Source organism: Zonotrichia leucophrys, chromosome 3, assembly GCF_028769735.1.
Source record: "Zonotrichia leucophrys gambelii isolate GWCS_2022_RI chromosome 3, RI_Zleu_2.0, whole genome shotgun sequence".
In the NCBI taxonomy this organism is placed as follows: Eukaryota; Metazoa; Chordata; class Aves; order Passeriformes; family Passerellidae; genus Zonotrichia; species Zonotrichia leucophrys.
The window spans coordinates 46,857,847-46,877,832 of record NC_088172.1 but is presented as its reverse complement, the minus strand read 5'-3'; the positions used below and the strand labels follow the sequence as shown (position 1 = coordinate 46,877,832).

Genomic DNA, 19,986 nt, shown 5'->3' with positions numbered 1-19,986 from the left:
GGCTCAACTGATTCTCAGATTTCTGAGTTATTCTCCTCTCAAACAGCTACCATCAAGGCCCCACAGCACAGCAGGACACAAGCTCTTGTAATCTGGGTCAATGCATCCTAACTGGACGATCTGGAACAGAGAAACTTTTGTTCCTTCCAGATGAAAATAGCTGGCTATACTCCAGGGTTCAGCAGTAAGAGATACAGGTAAGCCTACTCTTTAGAAGTGAGCCCACCTCATTTGAAAGCTTCAGGAACTCATATCTCACAAATCAAGTCTCAGCAAGTTCAAATTAGACTATTATGTCTCAGTATGGAGCTCCCAAATACTCATTTATATCTATAGTCTCTCCTCCATTACCCACTCCATCCATTTTTTTTTAGATCCCCAACAAGAACTATCCCTTCTCCTGCTCTTCCTTTCTATGCAGTAATTGAAAATGCTACTGTCACCAGCCCAGCTTGCCCCATTCTTATACAGCACACACGGGTAACCTCGGCACACCACTTATCAAGAGACTCACAGTCCCCGTGAGGGAGAGGAAGGCAGGAGGCTGCTACCTGTCACACATCCTTCCAGCTCTCACACTTGCTGATACAGTTGGTCTGTGTGCTTGATTTGGCTCCATCCTTCTTCCATTTACGGCTCTAGTGAGATCTCAGCTCTCCCTGTGTTACACAGTGTGTGAATTCCTCTCAGTGCCCCACTGGTTGCTTGTGATGAGGCTGGTGTAGTGCACATCTAATGCACAATATGTCAACAGTCTAACTACATTTCAATTTAGGGCAGATGTTTCAGGTCTGTCTCTAGTTTTTATTGTAATTAACTGATATTTCAAAAGAAGGACATCTTTTGCTTTTGGTCTATGCCTTCATAGGTCTTGTTTGAATGGGGCTTTATTTGATGAAGCTGTTATTCTGTTTTCTCCCTGCATATTATTAATTTCTGTCCTGTCTTTCAGCATGCAAAGGCTTTGAAAATGCACCCTAGAGGATGAGTCATCTTGAAATATGAGTTTTACCAGTTAGTTTTTTCCTAGCCTAGCAGTCTTTCAAAGCTGCACAAAAATAAATGCATGCAAAAGCATGAACCAGACCCTCAAAAAAACTGCAATCCTAGGAATGGCCTCTGTCATTTTCAACTCCTGTTCAACAGCCTATAAATTTAAAAAATAATTTCATGGAAGTCAGTGGGACTGCTTGCTGAGCAAAGTAGTACAAAGCATGAATAAAGATCAAGATGTCTGGATCTTACTTATCCTAAAATGTCAGAGGACTTTTTCAGCAAAAATAAACATCTGTCATTGGGATCATATTGTACTTAAAGAGGCAACAGGGGAGAAAAAGATAGCATGCCTTGAAGACTGACTTATAAAACCCTGCCAGGTTCCAAACCTGTCAGTTCTTGCAGGTGCTTAAGGGCTATTTGTGAAAAGGCTATTTGTTAAAATCTAGCCATTAGAGCCTGAAACAAGAGTACCAATTCATGCAGAAAGCCTTAATTGCTGGAGTACAAGAATACTTCTAGATGCTCGGACCTTTGCTTCTGTATGGAACACTGCACTATCAGCAATACTTAATACTCAGTTATTATTAGGATGAGCCTAAATTTATCTTTTTTGTATTTCTCACTAACAATAAGATATAGGACTGCCGTGAAAGAATATTTAAAAAGCATTCTTGAAGATTGAAAACCAATAACACACTTTACAAGCAATTGATTTTAGACTATTGACTGAGACATATGAGGACAAAGGTAAAAATGGAAATTATACATAAAGTGCAATGATACTTCTTTCTTTCCTGAAACAATGAATGCTATAGTATAAAGCAGCTTCTCTATGCCCTTCTCTTATCTAGCAAAACCTGATTATGACTACAGGATGCAGTAATTTAAATCTTCTTGATGGATTTCATCAATGCACCAGTTATTATAGTATTTGCTACAATTTTCCATTTTAATTGCTGCTTACCTACTGTATTCAAGAACAGAGAATGTACAGCCTCCAGCTTTATTTTACTTGAGAACTCTTCACAGTGACTCTATATCCCCCGTGATGTTCCTTACTATCTTATTTCCATTTTAGTTTAATGTCTTTTACTTGCTCAAAGCATTTACTTAGCACACATTTAAGCAGCATATTCCCATTATACACCAAGCAAACAATTTATCCTCATACAACCAGCCATTGACTCTTTAAGACTTATTTCAACCCACCCAGAGTGTTCATTCTGGTTCACTGGTGAATAGATAGATTCCTTCAGACAGACCATGTTTTCCAGCTTTTCCTTTATGACCACTCACCAGCGCTTCAAACCAAATTGCTGCTCAGGGTGAGCAGTATGTAGCAAAAAGAATTTTATCAGTGTACTGAATCCAAATGTCAGAGGGAAAAAAGAGTAGAAGAGATCTTCTTTCAGGATAGCTTTATGCCAAGAATTATGTCCAGACTCGCTCTTGATTCTAAAACAACCTCTTCTATTACCACAGAAATCTCTTAAAAGAAATATTAGAAAGGCTTTTCCTCTCAACACACATTATTGTGTCATTTTTATTGAATAAGACATTAAATTTACAAATATGTAACTGGTTCAAGAACTATAAACATAATGAGCAAGAAGTAAACACTTTTCCTAATGTGTTGGAAACTTATTTAGTACAAGTAAAAAAAAAAGGAGAATAAACAGTAAGAACAAAGAGCAAAGAGCAAGTTCATTGTAGGCAGAATGGCTTTGATGCCCAGATATATGTAGAGCTGGCTTATTTTTGTTGTTGTAGTCTTAAAATAGAAAAATAATAAGATGGATATCAAAATTATCCTCTGGCCACTGTTCAGAGAGAGCAAAGCATCTGCTTCTCTAAAACTGGGCAGGACACAGACAACTGGTCCCAAGAACAAATGCATGGACTACTGTGGGGAGGGAATTTCTTACATGATGGCAGTTATCTAAACAACAATTGTGCTTCTCACATATGAGAATAAACAGTTTAAGCAGACAGAATGACCTCCACAGTAAATAACTTGGAAGCAGAAGGCATCAATGAGTTCAGAAAGGAATAAAGGAAAAAAATTAATTTATGTGTTGCAAACAACACATTCAACAGAAATTAAGAATACTCTAACATGCTCAAAAGCAACAGGCCTCCAACCAACCACAGAAGCATGAGGTAAATTTCAGGTAGATGAGAAAAAGCTGGTTACAGTCAAGACAGAAAAAGATGAGAGTTTTCATTTTGTGAAGAGAACAAAAGAACTCTGGTTCTCGAGACTGGAGAAACTAGAGCATTCAACAGCTTCTTTGAATGCCTGGGGCCAGATGAGCAGGACTAGCTACCTGCAATAAAAGTACAAGGTGGAAAAGCACAAAAAAATAATCCAAGATTTTATCTTCAATATGTAGTATGACATGCTCATAGATTTTCTAGAAAAACACCTTTAATGATCCAAACAGGAGCTTAATTCTCTTCCTAGAGATATTCACAAATGAGGCAAGAGAAGAATTTGCCAGAAAGATCAGAGCACTAAAAAGGCAGAAGGAGACATAGCAAGGTGTCAAAGTACAGTACCACCTTGTCAGATTCGGAAAGTATAAGCAGATTTAGAAAGCAACCATGAGATGGTTTAGATCTGCTGAATGCTCAGAGGCATAAGACATTTTGAGAGCTCCTAAGGACACCATTACTGACAAACAAGACAGAAAAATGTCTCTATCCTTTTGCTTTCCCCTTCTTGTGAGAGAGGAGCTGTCAGCCTGTTATGCTGATCAGCTGCCAGGCCCCAGGAAGATGACCCACACCAGGGGCCAGAAAAGAAGGTGTGAAAAGAGAGATTGCAGCAGTGACAGGAGTCAGAGACCAAGCAGCTGCGTAACATGCAAGTGGGACATCACATTTTTTTTAATTAATCATTCCCCATCTCAAAATCACAGTCTGAGAGGTTCCTTTGTTGCACTGTCTGTCATGTGTAACCTGATTCAGTCTCATCCACAGGTTTGGTACAGGCATTGGAGAGCCTTGCTGTGTTTTTGCCAGCTTTGGGATTCATCCTCCCTTCTGCTCCTACTGTCTCTCATATCACTTCTTCTGATATACTGCACTAGGTATCCCTGCCCAGGCTCTGGCAGCAGGGAGGGGGCTGCAAGGGCAGCCTCTGTGAGGAAAAGCCTGTGCCAGACACAGCCAGCTCCCAACAGGGCGCACAGCCCCTCAGGCAGCCAGGTCAGAGAAGGGAGAAGGGGAAGGAGTGGAAGGAGAAGCTCCTGGTCCAGAGCAGATACACCCTTGGAGCCCCTGGAGAAAACCAGGCTGGAGCAGATATCCACACTGCATTTCTGTGAAGGAAATGTTGGATGTTTCTTGAAGGAATTACATCCCATGGAGAACTGCTGGTAAAGAAAATTATTTTTCGTGAAGGATGTAGGCCCATGGGACGCACCAACACTGGAGCTGGGGAAGTGTGAGGAGGAAGGAGTGTCAAAAAGGAACTGTTATGACCAGTACTATGAGTCCTGCTTGCTATAATCTTGCATCACTTGTGGTAGTGGGGGCAGAGGTAGAGGAGCAGTCTGTAATGAAGAAGTGAGCTTGAGTCTGGGGGAAAAGAAAGAAGATGGTGGAAGAAGTGTATTCTTAATATTTTTTTTTCACTATCTGAAACTATTTAAATTGGCAATAACTTAACTTTCCCAAATAAAGTCTGTTTTGCCCAGGATAATAATTGGAAAATGATTTCCTGGTTGTTACTTCGGCCCGTGAGCTGCTTCCTCTTTTGTTCTGCTGAGCAGGGCAGTGAGAGAGTCGCTGGGTGGGCAGCTTCAGCTGGCCAAGACCAACCCACCAGAGACACCACTGGGACAGTAAATCAGTATAATTTGATTGAACTGGTGCAATCAGTACATGGTTATTACAGCAGATTATGGGCCCTGTATTGCATCTCTGCCATGTTGCTTTTATGTTCTATTGATCTCTATTTTAAAGGATTGCTACATCTCATCAATAGATTGTAATTAGCCCAATTTATAAATCTCTTAAGAACTGACCTTGAGTTTTGTTGTCTTCCTACAGTATTTTCAGATGTTTTACAATGAAACAACAACAAAAAATAAAGGCAATTCATTGTTTCCAAAGCCCAATGAACAGTTCTCTGTCTATGTGAAGAGAGCTTTTACAGGGCTATGGTAAGCATCTTGTAATCCTATATGAATAACTCAGAAAGCAAGTAAATACCTTTTGAGAATAATGTTTAAATTTCAAATGGAAATATGCACAGATAGGAGAAGATATAACAAACATCACTGTTGCATGAGTTTTAATGAGTTTTAATCTCTGTGATAAAAGAAGAAAGCTTTTTAATGCCAAAATTCTTCAATATTTTCCACTGGGAATTTTCTTCCAAACATATACAAGTTTCCCAGCCATGAATCTGAAAGGAGCTTCAACAAACTAGGAGTGTGATTTTCAAAAATGAAAAAAAAAAAAAAAAAGGAAAAAAATTCAAAACATTGCAGCTAGATTACTGTTTGCATGAGTAAAATCAAAAAAAAGAACCACAACAAACCAAAACCAAAACTTTTGGGCTTTTTTCTTGTTAAAGATACCAAAAATGTGATTCAACATTTCTTTCACCATTGCTGGTTTTCATCTTTAATATCCTTATATTTGAGGGATCTTACCTCCTTCTATATGTTTCTCATCCTTGACACAGGTATCATTTAGAGACCCATTTGGATCGCAGGAACATGGCTGACATGGATCTGGGCTTTCTGGCAACACCTATAAAAATAAAGATGTTAGAAGAAAAAAACCTTCCCTTCAATAATTGGAAACTTTTATTTACGTCTTAAAAAGTAGGAGAGACTGACGTCTGTATAGGCGGTTTATACCTGAAGAAAAATGAGACAGCTGATAAACAGTCCATGCAAACTATGACAAGAAGAAAATGTCTCAAATTTCACCAGAGATTGGATATTATGAAAAATTTCTTCACAAAAAGGTTTGTCTAACATTGGAATGGACTGCCCCAAAAAGTGGTGGAGTCATCATCCCTGGAGGCATTTAAAAGATGTTTAGATGTGGCACTCAAGGACATTGTTTAGTGTTAAGTTAAGGGTTGGACTCAATCTTAGAGGTCCTTCCAACATAAGTGATTCTAGGTTATGTGATTCACTTAAAGTTACATTTGGGATTTTTATTTAGAAATAAGTAGTAACTTAGATGCAAATATGTATTCAGCTAAAAAAATACCAGGTGTACAGATAACAGAATTTTGTATAATTAAAATAACTAAATGTAACAGAGTAGATTTTAAGCATTTACTACCTAACATAACATTGACAAGATTAGTTGTTCTGTTCAACATGATTCAAAAAACTAACTAATGCTAGCTAGTCAGTAAGAGAGAAAAAAGGTAAGTAAGTGAAGAAAAGTGAACATTCAACAATGGAACAATTTCATTTTGTTTTTGAGAGGTTACCTTAACCAAACTTAAACCTTGGTCTAATATCATACTAGGAACATAAATTAGAAGTTCTGAATTAACTAGATACATACACATAGTATGGATATACTATACAAATACACACATATATATCACATCCCTTTTTAGCTGGATGATAACTTAAAACAGAGGAAAAAATCAAGTAAGTGCCCTGCTGTTGAAGAAATTGTTTCTCAGTACTCCTTTTCTCAAGTTGTAAGGCTAAATCTAGTCTATCAGGGAAAACGTAATTACTGCTATTTGCTGATGTTCTCTCTTTGAGGATTGAACACCAATCAGACTAAAGGCCATTATTTACCCATCTGAAAATATACAGATGGAATATAAGCAATTCAAGCACACACTAATAGTGTAGCTGTCTAAAGCACAGGAATGGCTCATATTGACAATACAACCTAATATAAGATTCATCTTTTGACAGCTTCCACTTAGACGAAAATACAGTCTTATACGATGAAATACAAAAAGCAATTTCCACTGCACTGAAATTTAAAGACATTCATGAAACACTGTGGAATTTCAGTGGTTATTAATTCTACATTGCATTTAAAAAACAGAAATTACAGTCTCTCTTTCATCAATACCAAATATAGCAATATTTCTTTGAACTTTGATAAGAAAAGTTGAAATTCATTACTGAGGCAGAAGTTCTGTTTACAGGACCACATCCTCTTTTAAATTAAATTGAAATACTAGCTGGAGGCCCTGACCTCCAGCGCATTCCCTCATATCAACACAATTCACTTTCCTATTTCTCCGAGAGTTAACTTTATGCATTCCCAACTGTGAGAAGCAACTGCTGCGCTGTAGGCAGATTTGGAATTTAACCTTCACAAAATGGCAGCCCAAGCTGTGTTTAGTAAGGAAAGCTGATGAGGGGATGGTTTGAGCAGCGGGCCTGGCAGCGGAGGGCGGCGGGAGCGGGCGCTCACCCCTTTGGGCCTGAAGTACCCGTCCAGGCAGGTCTCGCAGTTGATGCCGCTGGTGTAGCCGGAGCAGTTCACACACACGCCGCCCCCGAGGTACTGCCCGTGGATGTTCAGGCTCTGGTTTCTGTCTGCCACCTCCTGATCGTAGTAACACTCCTCAGTCTTCCCATGGCAGTTGCACGCTGAAAGGGAAGGAGAGCATTAGCAAATACTTCCCCACTGGGGATGCCCCACTGTTACCGAGGTACAAAAAATAGAGCCATTCAGTATTTTATCACTGGTTCTTTATATATTGTCAAAGCACATCCAACCATTCATTTACTACTTCGTTTGTCAAAGGCAACGTGGTCCCATTATGAGAACAGCCTGAAATTCAATTGAATTAAGCAAAGTTGTATTTTTTCTCCTCAATATTTTGTCTTGGGGAATACAGAGGCTGACAGACACAGCCTAATTATGATGTTCCTGGTTCGTTTCAGTTTGTTTGATTTTTTTTTCTTGCTTAAATTGATAACTGAGAAACCTTTTGTTGGTTGCATACAAATACAGTTCACGAAGGGATCATCTAAATAAAAATACAAGAGGAGTTGTAAGAAAAGCAGCACAATGGTACGAGTAAATTAAAGTGATTCAGATAAAATCTGAAAGACATCCTAAAAACATCTCACTTGCACATATGCATATAAGAACTGGGGCAGAACAAAGGGATTCCCAATCTTAAATCTTCTTTGGACATTTATATCTGAACTCTAGACTTCAGGTCCAAATACAAGAAAGATAATCTAATAATTTGTTGCAGTGAAAACGAGGTAGCTCACTGTCCCTTTCCCCGTGGTATTAAACTTTAATTTCATCATAAAGAGAAATTCAAAGCTTGTCACCATTGTGGAGAGGTGTTCTCTTTACATCTGAACCAGATCCCAGGGAACTGTTCAGATGTACAGTTCAACAGTTCACTGGGGGTTGAAAAGGGTGTAAGTGTCTCTTAAAAATTAAACATGAAATTAAACATACCCTGCCTTCATTCCATAATGCATTCCCAGTGCAGACACAGTCCCAACTAAAACAAAGACCACTGTGACCAAAGTTTACAGGACACAAATAAGCAATGGCTACTCTAAAAATGGGCATATCTGTTCCTTTTTATTTATTTTTAATCACTCATGATAAAATTATGGCTGAAATCCTAGAAATGAATAAATACTTAGTGTAATGGAGCATTAGATTTTACTATGTTCAGAAATGTAAGTGGTATGTGACCTCTGGAAGTAAGATGTTAAAGTTCAATTATAACTACCCTTACTATAATAAATCTGAAAATTAAATTTCCACCCCGTGGGAAGTTGATATCTCAAGGTAGGTTTTCATTCCATGTTGGAAAACTGGATACATTGTCTTTACTGTTAAAAAAAATCAGACATCAACTTGTATTTTGATCATTCAAAAATATTTTGTTTCACCAAAGATGAACATTATAACACATAAAAATGCCATTTATACAGTAATTAAACCAGTAAAGTTTCACATGATGAAAAATCTGTAAAGAGATTTTTACTTACCAGGATAGAGCCCTGTTATTTTATCAAAACAAAACCATCATGATTATAAAAACAACACATTATATAGCATTCCCCAAATATCACCATGTTACAATAAAAAATTCTGAATTCAATAAAACCGCAACTCTAGCTGCAATTTTTCTGCAAAGTCTTTTGAGTCAGTCTAATTAAGTGAATAACATCAAATCAAATGTTATTCATAAACCAATGTGGTTAGAAACCAAATTAACTACAAAATCACGTCGGACCCAATTTCAGTTTTCAGTGGCAGTTGCAAGAAATTTTCTCCTCTGTGCTGCTTTCAACTTACGTTCACATTCATGCTTATGCAGGAGAGTGCCAGCATGCCAAGGCTTTTGATGGAAACCAGGACAACACTGATCACATGTCTCTCCGCATGTGTTGTGCTCACACTGACAGACGGATTTCTAATTTAAAAGAAAAACAAATATTTACACAATGTGATGATGTGAAAAATCTGTCCATGTAAATAATATGTATTCCAGTTCAAATTATGAAAACATTAAGGATATCTCTACTCTGTAATTCCTTTGTTTATTCATTTGTATTCGTTTATGCGTCCTGCATTCATCAAGTGTGTTTAACTTCTATAGCTCTATTTGAAGAAAACAGACACAAAGCAAAGGAAGACAGCTGGTCAGATAACCTAAGGAGATTCTAAGAATGCAGGAAAATTTAATTCCAACTGGATAAAGAAAGGACGATGGGAAAGTTTCCCAATAAAACAAATAAGCTGAAGTACAGGTAGCCCTTAGATACAGGAAAACTGATCTGACCCTGAAGGAACAAACCATTCCCTGCCCTTCTCTTAGATGCAGCAATTCTGCTGCTGCAGAATGAAATAAATTCTGTTAGCTGATACAATACAAACTGTCTTTTTTTTATACTTGATAGCATTTTTTGACTGGAAAAGTCAACTTATCATGTAACCTTCCTATTGTGTAACTAATTCTATGGAAGGGATAGCAGGAGAGTTTAAAGTAATAATAGATGAGCTGAAGTCCAGCCTTTTAGTGACTTTACAGTTCTCCACAAGCCCACCTTAGTCCCAGCATGAAAATATTACTGTGAGGAACACCCAAACTCCCTGAGCCACAGAGGCAGCTTGAAAGAGGTTGAAAACCATGCACTTTGGAGAAATGAGAAGTAAAATTGCCTTCCCGATACTTATTTAGTGAAGGGGATTCTCTGTGGTCCTTGTGAGGCCATACAAGGTCAAACCAGCGAGCCAGAGAAACTCCAAGGCTCACAGGACAAAGCATAAATTTTGCAAACCAAGGCTAACTCAAGGACTGCTTCAGAAAAGCATGGCAGTAAATTCCAGCAAGTTTATTCCTTGTAATGCTAAGGGAAAGATTCTTTCTGCTAACAAGTACGGTGATAATGTTTATAAGCCTATTTTGGCATGGCTCAGTCTAAAGAATATCCCTGGACAGTTAAACCTCCAAATCTCTTCTGGCTTGAGCTGCTTCACTTACACTATTTTTTATCCTGGTCAGACAACAAATATGCATTTGACGTCCTGCAAAACAGGACATCACACTTGTCAAAATGGCTTTATTTTATCTAGTAGCAAAATTATCTAAGTATGCATTAATCTCAGTAGCAGCACTTATTTTCCGAGGCAGGCCTGATTCTAACAGATGGCACAGAGACAATGCTGCAGCTTCACCACTAAGGGCATCTAAAACAACAGCTCAACACTTGCTGTACATGTCATTACAGAAAATTCTCAGAAGGGTTAAACCAAGGTGTTTGCTCAATTTTTACAAGGATCCATTGAAATTGCTTAGAACTCTAAATGTATTCTCTATAAGCTTTTGTAATTTTTTAAGATGATTTCCTACATAATGGCTTAATGCCACATACAAACAAGATTTTCAGTTAAATCCTATAAAGCTCCTACTTAATCAAATAGTACATGAAGAGATCCCACACTGTGGCATGTAACAGTAAACAGGAAATTCACTATTAGTGATAATGGGTGCATAGAGTTGGACAATCAGGAAAAAAATTATTTCTGCATTAATTATATTGGTTATGTTTTAATTATATTGGTTTTGTGCAAAAAAAGAGAGTTACAAGTTGAAAGATAATATAAACAGCCCATGATTTTCTAGATTGGCTTAACTGATCATTCAACTGATACTCCTTACATAGCCAATGCACCATTCTAGAGCCATCATTTGTTTGCAAGCATCAATTAAACATTTGACAATCATTTAGGAAATATCTTGATTAATATCAAGAAGGAAAAGAAAGACGGGCTGTTAGTGCTCATTTCTACAGCTACATAGTGTAACCCAGATTTCTGGTTTTCCTAGGAAACTTCCAATATGAATTATCTGAAATCTATTCTTTCATTTCAGAAAAGTCTCTGCTGACACTGTAGGAATGTTTATTATTCTGGCTGCTAGCACTGTTTCATTCTGGCACTGCTTCTGACTGTTCTTCTAGGTGAAAAACAGACATAAATTCACAGAACGCTGAAGAATATCAATATCAGGGGGGTTTTTTCTCATATTCCACCCTATAAATAAAGCAACATAAAAAAAAATACATACATTGGTGACTGGATCCAGTGGACAAGCCTTAGCATGGCCTGAACATATACACATGCCTCCAACGGAGATGTCTTTTATAGAATAGTAATACTGTAAGACAAAACAGAAATTGAATTGCTAAGTGGATTCTAAAATGCAGGTGCCAAATTGCAGAATTCATTTCTTGTGACAAAACTGTCAGGTCCTGTTTTATTTCTTTTTTGATCTATTACAAATATAGCAGACAGTGTAATCCAAGCCGTGTCTTGATCAACAGATTCAGGCTGAGTGAAAGAAAGGGTGTAAATTGGCACAGCTCCATTTGTTTGAAGTCACAAAAGCCATGTCAATTTATACACGGCATGCAAAAACATGAGAACAGGAAGAGGCTATATGCACACTGGATAATGAAAAGTCAAACACTAGAATTTATTCTCTTCAGAAAATATGTAAAAGAAAAGGCATGAAGAAGAGGAGAAAATCTAGAAAAAATCCTATGAAACACCTTTGTTCACCTTAGCCGGGTCTAATTTGGGCATTCACTGAACCATGGAAAGATGAACTGTTTTTCACTATTGGCCTTTGAATGATCATGAAACAGTCTTTATTACTGAGATTTAGGAACTTTTGACCTGTTTTTCCACCATTTGGCCATTTCTCTTTTTTCATTGGTGAAGATCAAGAGCCCTAAGCAGAAAGAAGGATACAAAGATATTCATAACCTTATATTACAAAACCTGTGAAAAGTGAATTTCATTCATTGTCTTCTCTTTCGACAAGGGTCCTGCAATATATTCACAGCTGGCTAATCAAACAAAACGTGTGCTATTTGCAAATTTTGCCATTACAGTGTTCAACCTCTTTATCACATCATAAATAAATACGTCAAACAAAATGAGAACCCTTATCACTCCTAGTTAAACTTCCAACACAAAGAAAATGTATAATTTGTGGCTACCCTTTGTTTCCTGACAAGGGTGGCAAGTTTCAGTTTCTACTTGATCTTTTGAGGATGCTTCATGGAGAGATCCCCCTCAGAAGTTACAGTTCTTTGTTGGTTTGAGTAACCAGTGTATTGTCCTGCACTCAGTTTTCATGAGTTTTGAGTAATTTTTCAAGTGCTCATTCAATTTTGTGTTTCTACTGGCTTAGAATCAGATTATTACATGTCCACTTAACATAGACATACAGTATTCATGATTAATGAGGTTGGAATAACTGCACTCAACTGGAAGGGATTCTAGGTTGTAAATCCAAAACAAAATGGCTTGTTCCAAACTTTCAGAAATAGCCAGCATTCCCTATTTAGACAAGGAAATGAAAACCAGAAATGGGAACAGAAGATGCAAATTTTCTTAGCATTTAGCCACCACTGACAAATGATATTAACAAAAGAATAATGATACACCCCTCATTCGTAACAGGACTTATTTTTGTTTTGGAAAGTTAGGTTACCACATTATATGATAGGTTACCATATTATATGATGACCAACAGGAAGAGGAAGTGATAAAAAAGAGGAATATTATATATCCCCCAAATCAGTTTTTGAGAATGCTTAGTAGAAAAAACTCTGAAAAATCAGAAGTCTTGAGAATGTTTAATAGAGAAATCAGAGGAGAACAAAAAAACCCAAGATTAATACACAACATTTGATCCGCAGGACAACAGGGAGATATGGCTTAAAAAGGAAGTAAAGACTGCAGAAAGAAGAGACAGGGGTGTGCACACACAAAGCACAGTGGAAAAGATCGGACTATGGGTATTGTATGAGTTTAAATGCTGTATCCATTCTTTTAAGTTGAAGCAAAGCACAAAATGTTTACTGATACCCTCAATCATACGAAAATGCTAAAAGTGTTGCATTCAGGCCCTGTTTCTATTTATAGTACAAGTACAAATTCTACTCAAAGGGAGTGTTCAAGGCACATTAAAGGTAGCAAAGAATTGAGTACCAGAAGAGACAAGAGATACTAACAGCAAACACTCGCCAAACACCTATATCCAATGTCTGCAGCCAGAGGAGCTGGGTGTTTATGTTAATAACACCATTAAGCAGAAAATGTAAAATTGCTAATTCTACTCTAGAGAAGACAACAAAATAGAGTGCACAGGGAATTCTCCAACACCAGGATTCTGAAAGACAGTAGCAGGTAATCATCAACTCCCAAAATTTCCTACGGCAAACAAAGGCAGGTACAGCACTTACAAGGGTAAGATAACTTCTACACGTGTCTTTCTGCCTTGCCAGAACTTACCCTCCTTGTAACAATGGGATCAATTTCAGCCGGATCTTTGTGTGCAAACATCATTAAATCAGCATTTAGTGTCCTTATCCTCTGGAATCTCAGGCGAATAAAGCGAGCAGAGGTGAACTCCAGTAGTTCACGTGATGGATCATCAGCACTAGGTCGTCCATTAATTAGAGAAGTGTGAATCTGAAAAATTATTAAAGCAGTAAGGAATTACATTACATCAATTTTGTCATGATCAGGCCAACAAATATCATTACAGGCATTGTGTCAACGCATTTGTACATGCAGAATAACTTCTTTCCTTAGAAAGTAGATTTCCCCCAAAATATTCCATATGTCCACAGACCTCAGCTATGAAGAGTCTTTATAATACAAACATTTAGAGCAAAGGAAAGTCATCAGCTACAGAAAGACTGCATCACAAACTTCATATGTGTACCCAGTCCCTAAACCAAGTGTCCATGCTGCTGGCAATTCACTTGTCCTCCCCCAGTCTGAAATAAGTTAATCATACAATCAAATGGGCTCAGAAATTTTAAGTTAAGGGAACGTATACTTGCAATGGGATTCAGAATTCAACAGGGGTCAGTTTGCACCTCTTGGAGTGATCATCATCAAAAGGCTTTTGAACTTTTGAAATATTGAAAACTGCAACAGCTAGATGAGACAAAATCAGCATTCATAAGCACCTCTCCTTTCCCACTGTCTCTTTTCACATCTTCTCTTTTGAATCTTGTTCTCAGAAAGGTGAAGCAATTGCCTGGGTAGCAACTGTTTTCACCTGGTCCCGGAGGAAAGTCTTTATCACTTCTGAGAACTTTGTTTAGCATTTGTTTTTCCAAAGACACCACCATTCTCTCCCTACCCTATAGTTTTTGTAAAGATTACCTCCCCCTTTCTCCACCTGCCCCATCCTAAAGTCTAGAAATCTAGGTAAGCTCTGTGGCTCCTTTACAGAGACTCTCTGACCCCAGCTGAAGCATCAAGGGCAAGGCAACAAAAAACAGGACATCTTCTTCCCCTCCTGCCTTTCTAGCTGATCATGGCACACATTAGCTCTGAATCAACTAAATAAAGCAGATGGGCTGCTACAGAACTGTTCTTGGAAAAGGCCTACAAGAAGAAGCATGTCAAGTATAGCAAAATACTGTTAATGAGCACCTAGAGGGAGAGAGGAAAGAAACCATTAATTTTCCTGTATTCTCAAGTGTTAAATTTTAATTGGGGCATTTTTATTACAGGCTGGTACACTGAAAGAATGTTCAGATGCTAAGCCAAATGTGCAGAACATTGGAATGAATAAGAGAATTATTTATTCTTTGCAATGAACATGTGTTGCCTCATACCTCAGAGCTCTGAGTGAGAGGTCAGGCCACACAGCCATTTTCTGTCATTGAACATGGTCATATCACTGCTGGTTTAGGCAAACAGCTGCACTCCAAACCCCAGCTGGTACGCACTCAGCAGTGGCTGCCTCACACTCGAAAGAGACTGTAAATCTACTGCTCCCAGGAAAACAGCAGCTCTTGTTTCCTGGAGTTTTTGGAAGTGCTGGATAGACTTAATGAACAACTACTGTCTTGCATTGCCTATGTGGTACTCAACTCGCTTAATTATCTCAAAGGCAGATGAGAATGGTGCCAGACTCTTCAGTAGTGTTAGGACAAGGAGCAAGGTCTCTAAACACAAGAAGTTTCACCTCAGTATTGAGGAAGAACTTCCTTACATTGGCAATGGTAGAGCACAGGAACAGGCTGTTTAAGGAGATCATGGAATCTCCCTCTCTAGAGACATTTAAAACTCACCTGGGTACATTCCTGTGTAACCTGCTCTAGGTGACTGCTTTGGCAGGGCACTTGGACTAGATGCTCTTCAGAGGTCCCTTCCAACCCTAACAAATCTGTGATACTGCGATTTTTACTGCAAGAGGGTAACTATACCTCATCACACCCAGCATTCTGCTCCACTGTATCTGCAGGTACACCAAATCACTGGGAACCACTCTGCCAGGAGCAGCCACCAATTATACCCTGCCTGTGTATCAATCAGCACCTCTGGGGCTCTGCCATGTTACCTCCAGGAACAGGTGATGCCACTTGCTCCTACTCAGATCACAACAACACAGTCACTGAGCTTTGACTCAGCTCTGCTCCTGACTAAAAGTAACTAAAGGATATGGCTGGAAACAAACAGAATAAAACGCTGTGAGAAAGACATGGTGCAAACAAAAGGTTATAACAAAAACTCAGAGGAAGCAAGGAGGAGGTCCTGAATGAGAAATGTCTGGCTACAAATAGGACAAAAGCACATGACCACAGAACTGCTCAAATCCCTGGTGAAGAGAGAGAGAACATGTGTGGAGAGAAAAACTTCAAAGGAAGCCTGAAGAGGTGGCAAACAGTCAAGTGGAAATTGACAGATCTTTCCAAATGAAGGAGAATTTTAGCAAAAACACATGCCTGAAGACTTTTTTGCATAATATTTACTTGTGAGCAAGGAAACATATTTCTTCAGAGTATTTTTTCACACTATTACTGCCTTCCTTTAAAACGGGATCCAAGAGATTTCTGTTATACTGCCTGCAAACATGCATAGGTTATGGTTTAAAGCAGTAGAATACTAAACACTGAACTGAGATATTCCAGAGATAAAGCAGAAATCAATCTAAAGTAGTGCCTTGCTCAATCTGACAGAACAATAGCACCATGGCAGTAATAAGCAGCATGGCAATCTGACTATCTCTTCAAAAAGACAAAAATAAAGATTTTGGGAGTGGGGAGAGAAAGATGCAGGTGAAATCCCATGTATCAAAAGTACCCACAGAATACTTTAAGGTATTAATCCCAGACACAGCTTCACCACAAATGACACAGTTGACAATCAGCAGTCATACCTTTTGATTATTTTAAAAACAACAAATTTAGTCTTCGGACACTGATGGGGGAAAAAAATCACCTCGTTGAAATTATATTTTTACAGAACTAAAATGTAAGTTAACAAAATAACACCAGAGATATTAATTTTAGAACAGACCCTATTTTTGAAAGGATTATCTGCCAGTAGTTCATCTATTTGGCAAGGCTAATCTAGTAAGATGATGACTTCCATTTATATTATTTTTAAGCTTTGTCTTTAAATGTTTCACAATTTAATTTTAAAACAACAAACAATTAAGTACACATAATTATTGAAATGCAGCTATGTCCTGCGTGAAATATGGCACCTGCTGAAGAATGTACAGCAAAATGACACTGAGACTAGAAAATTCAAAACTCGATAGTTTTGTCAAAGTGAATCTGAAGTGAAAATTTTACATTGGCAAAATTAATTATTTTAAATTATTTCTCCTCCTATAAACATCTGTGATGAAATCATTCATTTCTTCCTAGAAACATGTAGAATCAACTTGAAAACTGTCCAACCAAGTTCTTCCTACTCCTTGAAAAGAGAATAAGGAAGAAATTAAGAATACTTTAGGAACATCTGTCATTAATCAGAAAAGTCCCCCCAGTAACACTCTCAATTTAAAGAAGTTTAAATAGATTTAGATTTACAATATTTTCAATATGACTCTCCCAATGAGAATCACTGAGTTTTTCCAGAGCACACTTACTCTTTTCATCTCCCTCCACTATCTTGCACCTGTGTGACTCTAATGTGGCCCCTGCCCTCCAAGCATTTTTGAATTGGACTTGAAAACTGTCCCAGTGAACACAATCCTCACTAAGCATCCACACCTCTGCCATATAAGATCATCACAGTGCTCCACACACAGCTCCAGTGAAGATTAGCCCCCCTTGCACACATCAGCTACAGCCTGAGCTAGCTGTGCCCATGCTGCATTGTGAGCCACTCCACAGTTCTACAGCAGAGCACAGATCCAAAGCTCAGTCTTCCAGGAAAATATTAACACTTTACACTGGGCTGCTACAACTTGGATAATCTAAGTCCCCATGGGGGAACAATGTCAAGTTTTGCTCAGGTTTTATGGACAACTTTTATTTACCATTTCCAAGACTGAAGTAATAATCCTAATTCTGGGTTCTAAATGAAAAATACTTCAATTTCAACTAAGGAATACTTATCCTTAACAAGGCATTTGTCCATGACTATATTCCAACAGAATCTTCAGGAATCTCCAACAGAGGCCAGAAGAAAACAGTTATGAAAGACTACAAGAAACAGAGTATTTCAAGACTGATCCCTCTAACACAATATGATCACTTCCTCTGACTAATCAGTGTAAAGGCTTCCTGAGCTACAGCATGAATCTGAGTCATAGTATTTAATATCTACCAAGTGCCCTTTTCTGTATTAGAGTTCTACAGAGTTTCATCACTACATACTCTTGTCCCAATGTGTGGAAATTGCTTCTTAAAAAAAACCAACAAACATAACTGTCACTGGCAGGGTTGTTCTTTGTTAGTTTTCGTTTTCCTTTTAAAGCTGGAACTCATAATTATTTAATTGAAAGTGTTCTAATTTTTCATTTGAGAAAATTGTGAACAGTCAACATATTTTAATTTTTAAAATTCAATATGATGATAAATCAACTTTTTCTTATCTGAGAACTGTGGAGGATGTTACAAGTTCTCTACTCTGAAGAGAATTTAGTCTAAGACTATCCCATCAGCATTCATACATAATTCTTTTTTTTCTTCTTACATTTATTACTCTGCTTTTAGCAACACTCATTTTCATATAGTATTTTTCATGTAGTATCATAAGCTGCTAATAGAACAAATTATCTTAAATTTCGCATTACCAACAAATGCTGTTATTACACAGTTTTCTGATTTTTTAGATCGCCTGCAAGAATGCCGAACAACAGGGACACTACCAAATAGATTCAAAGGACATCTCAAGTACATTAGAATCTCTGGACCATGTCAGAACCAAAAGACCTATCCAGCTTGGCAGTCTGCCTCATACAGCATCCAAGCCAGCATGCTAATAGTAAGATGAAAGCAAGCATACATAATACTCCCTCAGGGGTTTGCTGAGCTACAGGTAATTTCTATACATCTGGTAAGCCTCAAAGTATTTCCATGAACTCCATCTCACTTTAATCCAAGTCACTTTTTAATATCTACACCATAACTTAATTAGGATTTTCTCATCTCATTTACATGTTGTAGGGAAAGCGATCCTTCCTTTGCTAGTTTTAGATCTGCCTCATACTAAACTTAATACTTCCAGTTCTGAAATTGGGACAAAGAAATGTATCTTTCTACCTGCTCTATTCTTCATTTCATTTCTTTACTACTAATTAGCTTTGCACAGGTATCAGCCTTCCAGATCTGTAGTTTCCGTGGATGACTAAAGAATGCTACTAAAAAAATAGTATTTCATTTTAACGGTCCACGCTCCTCAGTTACTGAGAATATCTGGCAGTGAGGAGTTAAATAACAACTGTTATAATTCACCTATTTTAGCCTTGAGTTCCTTTTCACTATTCAATTTGTCCATTTTTTCTGCACCTCTTCAGTTAACAATCTAGTTTGCAACTGTTTCTCCAACTCCTCTCCTGTAAATGTTTCCAGTGCAGAAACCCTTCTGACAGTCTCTATAGAAAAAACTGATTCAAATCATTAATTTAGTTTTTCAGCAATGACCTTATCTTTCTTGAACACTCTTTGATCATCTCTCAGCCCACCAATTCTCTGGCAGATTTCTTGAATCTGATGTGTCTGAAAAAAGGTTTACTTCAACTCAGTCACTCAGAATCTTTTTCACATCTTTATTGCAGTTTAACCTTTCATTTGCTGGAACTTATTTTCTTACTTCTTTGCCTCATTTGCAGGAAAAGATACAAATAACACCAGTTAATTTTAATCTCTATTATCGTTCCTTGTTTTATGCTTTAAATATGATGTATGATTTCTGGGACCATTCTAAAATGTAGCATGCATGTGTGTGTAATTACATAGTTATTTGACACTTAATTATTTGGACCTGGATCAGTCCTCTGTTTTCAACCAAACCATCTCAGCTGCACTGAGAACATTCAGGTTTTTAAGAAATACTCTTTTGCACTACATTTTATTGTGACACCTAGAGAGTCTGCCGAAGGGTTGTAGAAGGTTGATATTATATTCTTAGCCTTCCTTCAACAAGAACAGCTCAGTTCCACACCTCTGGGCAATTGCTGATACAACATTAAAGCGATGCTGTCCCAGTTTAGGTGCTGAA

The 19,986-nt window shown here is 37.8% G+C and overlaps 1 protein-coding gene across 8 annotated transcripts in view; it reads right to left on the bottom strand.

Moving 5' to 3' along the window:
* LAMA2 (laminin subunit alpha 2) overlaps positions 1 to 19,986 on the bottom strand; it is a 334,549-nt gene that overhangs the window by 200,658 nt on the left and 113,905 nt on the right. For all 8 annotated transcript variants that reach the window (XM_064708035.1, XM_064708043.1, XM_064708042.1 and 5 more), the window contains 5 exons: positions 13,798 to 13,977; positions 11,561 to 11,650; positions 9,286 to 9,403; positions 7,420 to 7,598; positions 5,664 to 5,763 (listed from right to left, as the gene is read on the bottom strand). In XM_064708035.1, the coding sequence (XP_064564105.1) occupies positions 5,664 to 5,763; positions 7,420 to 7,598; positions 9,286 to 9,403; positions 11,561 to 11,650; positions 13,798 to 13,977 (667 nt within the window). The remainder of the gene's footprint in view (positions 1 to 5,663; positions 5,764 to 7,419; positions 7,599 to 9,285; positions 9,404 to 11,560; positions 11,651 to 13,797; positions 13,978 to 19,986) is intronic.